Source organism: Alosa sapidissima, chromosome 6 (genome assembly GCF_018492685.1).
Source record: "Alosa sapidissima isolate fAloSap1 chromosome 6, fAloSap1.pri, whole genome shotgun sequence".
NCBI classification, from domain to species: Eukaryota; Metazoa; Chordata; class Actinopteri; order Clupeiformes; family Clupeidae; genus Alosa; species Alosa sapidissima.
In genome coordinates, this window is record NC_055962.1 from 4,878,745 (window position 1) to 4,889,962 (window position 11,218).

General features: G+C 40.0%; 1 protein-coding gene across 1 annotated transcript; it reads left to right on the forward strand.

Annotated features, from left to right (window-relative positions):
* Positions 1 to 1,318: 1,318 nt before the first annotated feature.
* On the forward strand, positions 1,319 to 6,145 carry pax1b (paired box 1b). Its single transcript, XM_042095807.1, has 5 exons — positions 1,319 to 1,551; positions 1,925 to 2,548; positions 3,337 to 3,470; positions 4,309 to 4,513; positions 5,081 to 6,145. Exons 1-5 carry the CDS (start codon positions 1,548 to 1,550, stop codon positions 5,173 to 5,175), a joined length of 1,062 nt encoding a protein of 353 aa, XP_041951741.1. The 5' UTR covers positions 1,319 to 1,547; the 3' UTR covers positions 5,176 to 6,145.
* The last annotated feature ends 5,073 nt before the right edge of the window (positions 6,146 to 11,218 follow it).

Below are 11,218 nucleotides of genomic sequence, written 5' to 3' on the forward strand. Positions count from 1 at the left end.
TAAAGTCAAATCTTGAGCGTAATTGTCACACCAAAGATGTAGACCTGTAGTGATAAGGCCTTGATCTGACAGATCAACACCGGATCGGAGCCGAATTCGCTCCAGTTGGCCATTAGCTGCTGCCTAGTAGAAAACAAATCCCGAGTCCAGACGTTTCAGACGCGGTGCGGTGGGGTATGTTGCATTAAAATTACATTTCTGTCTCAACACACGGTCAAAGACGTGTCAGTGAAAATGCTATTGAGCAACATGACTTAAGCAACTGTTGAGCAAGTTTGACACAATTAAATTTACACTGAAGTGGATCATGTTGTTATTGATTGTGCATGGTTCATACGAGTTCAAAGCCTGCCCTGACTGAAATTACGCTCTTTGTGCATGTTTATGAGCATATCATTTAGTCGAATAAAACGACCAAACTCTTCCATATGGAAGCCATGTAAAATAAACTATCCAATGCTCATTATCATTTGACTGAAGAGCCTAATGCATGCACTTTATAGTAATATAATTAAACTGGATGTCTAGACCAGATAGATAGATAGATATTGATCCCCAAGGGGAAATTCAAGAAATGTAGAATAGGTAGCCTAATTTATAGCGATGTGTATGTTTAGTTTAACGTATCCTTTGCGAAATCGAAATGCTCCGTGTTTGAAATTATGAAATTAAATAAAAATAAAAAGATTTAAATTAAATTAAAACATGGCTGTTGGACGTATACCTGCACTCGGCAATGGCTATAGCGTGTATGCAAGGTCACCACTGTGCCAAGGTAATTCTATCAAACAAATGAATTCAGCATAGGCCTACTTAACGTAATGCCCGGGCTATTGTTGTCAACAGACGAAGAGTCCAGTGACCTGTCTCCAGTTACCTGCCACCTGTGAAAATGAATGAATTAAAGTAGGCTATATTAAAATGGGAAATTGTAAACCGATGTATCTATCCTTTCATCTTGACAGGTTCGACCTTGCGCGTTCTTTAGATCGGTGCTATACCGAATTGCTTCTTAGCCCCTCATTTGACATCATGTTATGGTTGATGTTAGATTTCATTTTTATTAAGTTCTCAAAAACTAAAGGATTGATTCTCTCTTAAATAAACTTATATAAACGCTGGATAAATGTAAAAGGTGTGAATTATGTGTGATGTGTAGTCAGCATACATTGATTGACATAACGCAAACTTCCTCTCAGCGCAATGGTGCTGCTCAAAGGGGAGCAGCCAGATACAGGAAATGACTGCGTGGATGCTGGAGAGGACCAATGAAATTGAAGAACAAAAATGTAACTGGAGAGACTGACTTGAATAAGGCGTCAAATTAATCTGAACTCACTTCAGTCCGTGAGATGGACACTTTTCCTATTCTGGGGAAAAGATCACGGGGATCCTTTACCCTAAATCATTGATTGTCAAGTCGTTTGAAAGGGATATAGGAGAGGACTACAGACGGGAGCACCAGTCCCCATGTTCAGGCGCAAGGACCAGCGTTTTTTTGCGACTGGAGATTAGCTGTAAAAGTGGATCAAGGAAAGCATGCGCTAATGGGTACGTTTTCATCCTTATTAAATTCATTGAATCATGTGCAGTTGAATTTGATATGCAGATCAACACTCGAACTTCATTTTCACAACAACAAAACTTTTGTGCAAAGGGTCATTGCTTTAGTTTTGAATGTTTGTTGAATTATTACAGTTTATTACTAACATTATATGTACTGTACACTGGCTTGTGTAAATGTGATATAGAAAGTCTTCGAACATTTTACCATAGCGTGCATTTGGTTGAAAGATCACCTGAGTGTGATAGACGTGTGGCTGGGGGAAATATATTATGAGTGTGGTAGCCGACATTCCTTGTTTTGGTAGATCTAGGCTACATTTTGTACTGTGGCCTGACCACCATACCTGTTATTTTGCAGATCAAACATACGGAGAAGTCAACCAGCTCGGGGGTGTATTTGTTAATGGCCGACCTCTTCCCAATGCTATCCGAGCAAGAATCGTAGAGTTGGCCCAGCTCGGAATAAGACCTTGTGACATCAGTCGACAATTGCGCGTCTCGCATGGTTGTGTAAGCAAGATCTTGGCAAGGTACAACGAAACGGGTTCGATTTTACCCGGTGCAATTGGAGGAAGTAAACCACGAGTAACAACACCAAATGTAGTGAAAAGCATTCGGGAGTACAAGCAAGGAGACCCTGGGATATTTGCTTGGGAAATCCGTGACCGACTTCTCGCGGATGGAGTTTGCGACAAGTACAACGTTCCTTCAGTGAGCTCCATTAGCCGAATTCTTAGGAACAAGATTGGAAATCTGTCGCAACCGAATCAGTATGAAAACAGCAAGCCACAACATCCACAGATACCATACAACCACATGTATCCATACTCCTATTCCAATCCAATGTCTCCTACCGGGAACAAGCTGGGTAACGCACCTGGAGTGCCGGTACACGGAGGGCACGTCAGCCTGTCGCGGGCCTGGTCGTCGATGCACACTGTTGGCAATTTTTTAGGTATACGGGCCTTCATGGATCCTTCAGGTTTGTTTACGTTTCTCAATATTTTGTTTTACTAGTTCTAGATCTAGTTTTTTTTTTTTTTGCTTTAATAATCACACCATCTCGGTCTTTGTCGTTTACACCATGTTCAGAGAAGTGTTGACCATATGACATTGTTTTATTCCACTTCTCAAAACTCATAATTCCAAATTGCGAGGAGGCATACAAGCAGGCTGAAAAGATGATGGAAAGTAATGAAAATATTTACACGTGCAACCTACATAGCCAATAGAACTTGTGGGCTTAACCAAATCCGCTAAATTTATTGTAGTCTACAATCGCATTCATTTTCAATTTCACCTTCAGTATATTTAACGTTTGAACAGAATTCTCAATTGCAGCAATTGCCCAGTAACTAATTCAATACCTTTTTAGGCATATGGCATATCTGTTTGCTGGAATGCCACTTGGATCAGTTATATTTTAGGCCATAGTTTTAAATAATTTTATTCTAAGCGTACAGTAATGCATTTCATATACATATCATTATAGTTCAGTAGCCTATATGGCATTTATTCAAATATATTTGCCTTATATTTTACCTACTTCAGAATATATGCACATTCACAGTATAGCTTATGTATGGCTGAACATTACTCTATCTCTTTCACACACACAACGACACACACTATATACAGACTTATTCATAAATCCCTGTCCCTGAAACATTTCTGTCGTTAATTCGGTATATTTCGCCTACATAAATAGGCAATTTATAGTTGTTTAATATACTAATTTTAATGAAAGCATATTGTATTTGGTTGTTATAGCTATTGCTGGAGCTGAGGGCTACCAGCCGAAGTTAGAGGATTGGACTAGCGTGAACCGAGCCACATTTCCCTCTGCACACGCCATCAATGGCATCGACAAGTCTCCCATAGAAGCGGATATCAAATATCCACAGGTAACAGAGTGCTTTTTACATATCTAATTTTAAATATATTGCATAGCCCCCTACTAATTAAATGTTTATCGTGAGTATGGGTTGTCGAGTCGGATTTAGTTTTAGCTTGGCTATTAGTTTTGGGTGGGTTTCCCAGGAAATGGTGTCACTTAGTATTCCATAAGACTAAAGAGTAGCCTAAAGTTGTTTCCCCAACCAATTTTATTGTGTTGACCTAAAGAGACATCTCCCCAGGTATATCGTAAGAACTTGAACCTATAATCCATTATTGTCATTCATGGGCATCATTCAGATTGGAGCGCAGGTGATCATTTTAGAAACCACATCAACAAGAAATGCAAGTCAAAGTCAAAGTAAAGGTTAAAAAATAAGAACGACTTAATTTGTTTTACTATTGCAAGGGATTGTTATATTGATGAATTATTGTATTGCGATGTTTTTTTTTATATATATTATTAATTGGGCTTTTCATTAACGCACAATGGCCAAATGCAACACATATATTTTGATCTTATATTACAGTGAGCGTATAAGTTCAGACACTAATGCAATTTTTGAAAGCTCTAAAACGTTTGAGTTACATACAAACTTTGTTAATGGTAATAGTGGTATAGACCAAAAGAACAAAGGTTGGCTTATTCCCTATACCTACAGACGTCCTGGGATGTACCTCAAAAAAAAATAAGATACAGGTTAAGATACTACTTACAAATGACAGAGTATTTAGAAGACCCTGTCCTTCCCTTGATGTAAAACATTGTTTCAATTAAAATAAACATAATACAAATTGGCTGACTCGTACAATAACTTGCACATGCTTTGTGCATTTCTGCCACAGACCTCGTCGAGCCTCTCCAGTTATGTTCAAGCTTGTGCGTACTCTCCAGCCAATCAATATGGGGTATATAGTGGCCCGGCTGGTAGTTATGTGACTGGACATCCATGGCAGTCCCAAGGAGCCACGCTGTCTCATCCCAACAACGCCACAGCCATGCATGCGTCAAACCTGCACTCCCCTATGGCCTTCAAACACTCACGAGAAGGTAAGCTGCTTATTTAGCTTTGCTCATCTGGTTTGATTGATCGAACCATGCAGCATGTGTCATGTATATTCAGTGATGTGAAATAGGGGTGGTATCTAGATGAAAGAAGAATCATTGATTTGAAACCAAATTATAAACATAATTTCCATATAACTTGTTTACAGGATTATTCAAACAATATTTAATATAATACGGTGCACGCTAGGTTTTACCTAAATCGGAAGTGCATTAGGCCTTCGTGGCCTATCAAGGCCTATAATAACATGGTGCACCATTTATACAAATTCATATTCAAGGATCTATGTCCAGTAGCCAACACTAGGCCTACATTACCTATTGTGTGTTGATAGTTGACGTTGGAACATTGACATAGGACTTATTTGCCACATCTGGACTTTGATACAGATAAATATCAATTTGTCGAATGGAAGTCAACATCAAACTCACATCCTGACGGCTGACCTTAGGCCTACTTAGTTTAATCGGCACGATATTTCAGGTGATGATATTTGAAGGGGAGAGTTACGACCGATTTGCTGTATAAATACCTCCCTTGTTTGTTTTCAGCTGGGAACAGAAAACCTCCGAGTCCTCTGAGCAAGCACCAGCACGAGACCCTGAGTAGCGTGCACGGGCTCGCGCTCACTACCTCAGGCTCCTAACTGCAGAACACATGCATGTAGTTCCGAGCAGAGTGACTACACCAAGGAAAAGGGAAACGGTTGTGGACACGCACTTTCATGACTTTTCAGTAAGTTAAGAGGTTGTAGTAAGCCAATTTGCTGAAGACGGACACGACATTAGTCTCCCCCAAACTTTAAGAAAGACAGGACTGCAAGATTGAATGCAGTACATTTCTGCAATATTTGCAGGGGTCTTTGTCTTTTGACTCGCCCATCTTAATACTTGTCTGGAAGAATTCTCATGGTGGCACAAATGTTTATGGCAAGCTTAATGTTCGTAGCGGCTCGGTGGAAAACGTTACCTTATTTGTTTGTGAGCATGCATACATTAAAACAAAACAAAATATTGTCAAGCGGAGGAGCCAGAATGTATTGTTAGTGAGCATGTCTGTAAATGTTAACTATTTTTGAAAGGTTTATTATATATATTTTCTAAATAAATTCCTTTGTAAATATGATTAATAAAGGCATGTAAAAAGAAAGGACATCTCTAATATTGTCCAGCTACTTGGTTTAATATACCATTGTTTACTTTCTACAGCGAAATATTTATAAATACCAACCAAATGTGAAACGTCAATGTTGATTACATCACACAAAAGTAGGCTGCCTCGCTGATTGTATGCAATGATAATTCAATTGGCCAAAAGCCTGTATACAAAGTTAATTATTTCTACTTTCATCTTACCATGCTGCCCCTCTTGTTTGTGCTAACTGGAGTTAATGATGCTATGCACTGAACGGCGCCTCTGGAGATGCTATCTTAGCAGTGTGCTATAATGCCTGAACTTTCGTTTTTGCCTCTTCTGTGTTTTATAAAACTATAAAGCTATGGAGCTATATAGCAAATCATTACAGTTTTCGATTTTATTACATTTTATACCTTGCAAGAACTCTTCATAGATTTTGTTCAGGCCAATAAACGCTTATGTGAAAACGACGCAAACAATAACGCTTGCACTTGATTGAGTTCAGCTGATGGCAATAATCCACAGGCGTGGAGTGGGAAGGTAACAGTCACATTGCATATCTGCAACAATTCAGCTGCACTTTTGTGTGATGTGTAGCATTGCCTTGCATCAGTATTTTTCTTCATATTTACTTTTGATTTATGGTTGTGTTCTGTTCAGCTCTACCTCTTATATAGGTTTGTTTCTGGAGTGCATAAGGCTCCTATACAGTTGATGAGTGCGTTATAGGCTTCGCAGCGACTGCTGCTTTTAGCCTATTTTTTAAAGAGAGAATTTGTTGTAGGTGTTAACATAATTTTTGTACTGGAAATATTTTTTCAACTACATAGTCAATTGAATTTAAATGTGGAAAGCAGGCTATCTCTGTGAAGAACTGTTTATAATGGAGGCTAAATACTGAGGTAATGGAATCTAACTAATGCTTTTTTAGCCACATTGTGTGGACTCAACATATTTGAAATTACACTGTAAAACTATCCCCCAAATGCAGCAGTTTTTGACTACAACTGTGTAGGTTTGTTTTTGTGCATCATACAGCACATGGGTAATTGCTGCATTAGAATGTAAAATTAAAATCTGGCCTATGGTCTTTAGGGGATTGAAAGGGTAAGAAGGCTTTTGTCTTGTAAATAATGTATCATTCTTAGTAACTCTAGAGAATCAGAATGTTCACTAACCTACCTGATGCTTAAACAAGTTTATGTTCTTCATGAACAATACTCAATTTCTCACTATTAGTTGCTCAGTGCAAAGCATGACATGGAATCAGGCCTCAGGGACCATTCATTTCTTCCACTTTATCAGGGAGACCCTGCTTTCCCAAAGTCAATCTGAGGCGTTGTGATGTTAAATGTGGAATGCTTGAGCAATAAAGTGGTGCTGGACTAGGTTCATTGGTTAGTTTGAGAGGCTGTTTTGCACACAGGGAGATATTTTCTCAGGCACAATAATTAGGAAATGAATGGGTTCATGTATAGTCCAAATACACGGAGTCAGTAATTAATACATTTTAAACAATATGAAATGAATAGGCCTATTATGATTTTGATAGATAGATATTTATATGAGCCATGCTAAACTTATATTGTCTTTGTTGTTTCAACTGAATGTTTTGTGTTTGCAAGGGAAGCTCGAACGAATTTGGCTCACTGAATTCACAGCTTGAAGCGCTTCATTTAAAATCCTGTTTGGCCATAGGCTTATAGTGTGATGTTAGTCAAGAGCTGAAGAACTGAAAGGCAACTTTAGAGGGTGCACAGAGTAGGCCTACTGTCTGTTTGTCAGGTCTTAGCGCTGCTGAACACTATGTAGCCTATAACAGCCATGGCACAGAAATAAGCCATGACATAATGTCACCACTTGTTTTCCACGTCGTGTTTGATCAAACGTGCTTTAGTTTGTTGTCGAACCGTTTGATCAACCATAAATGTAAGTCTTGCCTTGTCTTAGAGTGCAGTATACTTCACAACCATGTAATACTTGGAAAGAGAAAGATTATTTTGAAGACAGTGCGAAGTCAGCATTAGGAGATGTTTTTACAGCTAAGGTTCAAGGTATTTCAGAGCTGAAACTGCCTGGATGGTATTTACAGTGTGGTTGCTATAGGAACTCCTTGACAGACGTTGTCACAAAAGGCAAAGGACCCGCAAAGTTGAACTTCATCAATCATTCTGATGTATGTGGCTTACTGGTCATGTACACAACCAGACACAGACATTAAAACAAACACTCACACGCATACACGCGCGCACACACACACACACACACACACACACACACACACACACACACACACACACAGAGGGAAGGAGAAGGAGACTCAAACTATGGATGTCTATCTTGTGTTACACACACACATGCACACCCTCTCTCTCTCTCTTACATACATGCACACACTTAATTAATTAGTTTTACATTAGTATGTCTCGGAATGGAATGCACACTTGCACATAAAAGCAAATGACATTCACACGTACACACACACACACTTTTAAAAGCTATATACCTGCATGTGCTGCATTCTACATGGAGTGTGTAGAATTGACCCTGAAGTTGTCACCTAAATAGACAAACACATAGCGTGAGACTGAGGAAGTGAAGAAAAGTGTGCTTCAGAGCTGTGAGAGAGCATTTTGAAAGTTGAAATCATTTAGTATAAGGACATTACATTTTAGTTTTGCATCTGAACAGCCAAGCCTTTAGGCCACCTACATTTAATGTTTTTAATAGAGGATATAAAACAACAACAAAATCCATGACTTTCCTAAATTACCTGAATAGCTTTTCAAGTACCAGGTCTCATATATATATATATATATACCTAGGTTTTACATTATTTGGCAGCTCTTAAAATTAGTCAAATTGAGGGCAAGAAGCAATATCATCCATTTAAGCCAACATTAACTGACTGAACAAGCCATTGGTAATGTCTCCCCTTCCTTTTGGAATGGAAACTCCCATTGTCCCAAGCTATGTCATGGGCATGAGTGAAGTTTCCTCTAAAAGCTCCTCTTGTTTGCTGAGGCAAGTCCGGTAGCCCAGGCCAGGTAATGGGAACTGTAAGGCGATCCAATGGCAAACACCTTCACCTGAATGGTGGCATGCCATTAGCAGGACAAGTCTCAGCCCCCCATCATGAGATAGGCCCTGACAGAGCAAATAAAGACTGGGAGATGAGGCCCTTTGCCATTGTCTACAAGTGTCTATGTTACTGGTGGGATGATGGGATAGGGGACGGTTATTTTTGCAGTTTGAGGTTGTGAGTCAGATGGGCCAATGACAGAAATTCCCCCCAAAGCATTCCCAGCAAAAACAATCTTTACAGTTTACAGTGTCGGTGTCATCAGCCCACGTCTGTCTGTCGGGGTAAGAGTTGACTCAGAGATGACCCCAGTTCCTCTCAAAGGAACATATTGTGTGGTCAATTGTGACATGGACAGAATCTGACTGTACTCATTCAGCCCCTATTGAGTTCAGATACAATCATACAAAACATGCACCTACCTGTAGATCCCAGTGGTGAATGCCCACAGACACAGTATGTATGTAAACACTGAAATGTACACAGTACAGTACACTCAGACACTATCAGTGTTGTAGTCTACATGATACGCAGGTCAACTCAGTATACCCACTTAACCAAGCATCATGATTTTCGTATAACCACTTGAATATCCAAGGATATGTATCATACATATCTGATGGAATTTTGACATGAGATATTTTTCGCAAACAAGATGTGACAGTCATTTGAACGCTGCATATGGAGAAACACTCTTATCCAATAAGGTAGCACTCTCCCACCCGTCACCCTAAGCAATATCACAGTATACCCACTACAGCAAACTAGACAACATCACTGGACACTATCAAAACATAACTGAAGTATTTCAAATAAAGATAAACAATCATTATTAGATATAATGATGTGACGGAAAGCAAACATGCCTATTAGCCTATATCAGTGTTTTTAATGCCCTTTATGAATTGTTATACACAGTGTTGTGTCATCATGCAATTATAGTGATTAATATCCTTGTACTGGATGAAAGAAACTGATAGCATCAAATAGCCTATTTTGTCTGACAGATTAATTGCAAGACACCATGTTTTCTTTCAACACAATTGGATGAAGTTAAACTTGTTTTGACTCAAGTGATGTTTTTTAATTGTTCTCCACACCCCTCTGTGTGTCTTGAGTATCTCAGCTGTGCCAAGTCAAACATGATTAGACACCACGTACACACCTCCTCCCTGGGCCCGACCCGGGGGTGAACATCTCACTCTCGGCCGTGCAGACTCCAGGCGCCGTAAGATACACAGCTAGTGGAGCGTGAAACCGCAGGCTGCCGTCTCCTCCTCCACTGGTGCATCCACAGTACAGTAGCTACACAATGGCTACAATGCTCCTATCACAAACCTGCTCGAGCAAGAAGACTGACATGCTAGCCAGACATCAAACCTGGTTTGATTTTGGCTGTGATTTTAGCATTCTGGCACACATCTCCTGCTGTGATAGAAGCTACCCGGTGTATGAGCCTCACCAAATCTCGAATATATCAGTACATGTAGTGCATACTGAGGCAGCCATATTGTGGTCATTCTTCTACACACCCAAAAGCTGCTTCAGTAGTTGTAGCCTACTAAGTTCTTACCTCACCTGGTTATAGCTGTTCAGCTCTAATTAAAAAGGAAAGGTAGCCTAGAAATCTAGACGCGCCCCTAGCGGCAGCAAATTACATTTGCTGCCAGGGCTAGTCTAGCAACTCTCCGTTGGCTTGTGAGCTCCAGAAATCGTTGCAACGGTTTGGCTTGAATTCCCTGCTACTTGAAAACAAATAAGATGGATGTTGCTGTTGGCGAACAGTGTGACACGAGTTAAGCTTTTATTAAGTTGGCAAACGTTTGAACTAGCCAACTAGCTCGCTGGTGGGAAACGCATGGGACTCATAGCGCTGCCGCTGTCCTATTGCGTGCAGAGGGAATTTGAAAGACAACTGATTATCCCGCCCCTCGGACTGAGCACTGCGAACGGTGAGTGCCCAGACCCTACATTTTAATGTGGGTCTGGCTCGTCAGGCTAAAGGAAAGGCAGGCCACTTGTGTAAATGTCTTGCGATTTCTAAAATTAAGCATTTTTTTCATTGTGCTCATAACACGAGAGATTTTCCAGTACGTTTCTTTGAATTGTTATTCACCATATTTGGATTTTCATAGGCACTTTCATTATTTTTGCAGGACATTCTAATGACGTCCTTACTTTGTAAGTTTGAGCTTCATAGGATGAAGAGTGAGTGGTGAAATGTGTGTGTGTGTGTAAAGAGGGAAAGATGGAATATGTGTTCACTACAAAAACTGGCACATGTTTATTACCCTCCTTCCACAGACCCTGATGTGAATCTTGGTCAGTGGGGATCCCACCTATTGTGGTGTCAAATGAGGGATTATGTCGTGGTTCTGTTGGGAGAGACGGCCATGTTTGTTTGTTAGAGATCCTATTGGAGAAGCCCTCCTCATCCATATTTTCCTCCACTCCTGATACCTCATCAGTC

Bases quoted from the DNA above. Each gene is read 5' to 3' on its own strand.
- pax1b (XM_042095807.1), top strand. The intron at 2,549-3,336 runs GTTTGTTTACGT...TGGTTGTTATAG, and splicing joins GGCCTTCATGGATCCTTCAG to CTATTGCTGGAGCTGAGGGC. The intron at 4,514-5,080 runs GTAAGCTGCTTA...GTTTGTTTTCAG, and splicing joins CTTCAAACACTCACGAGAAG to CTGGGAACAGAAAACCTCCG.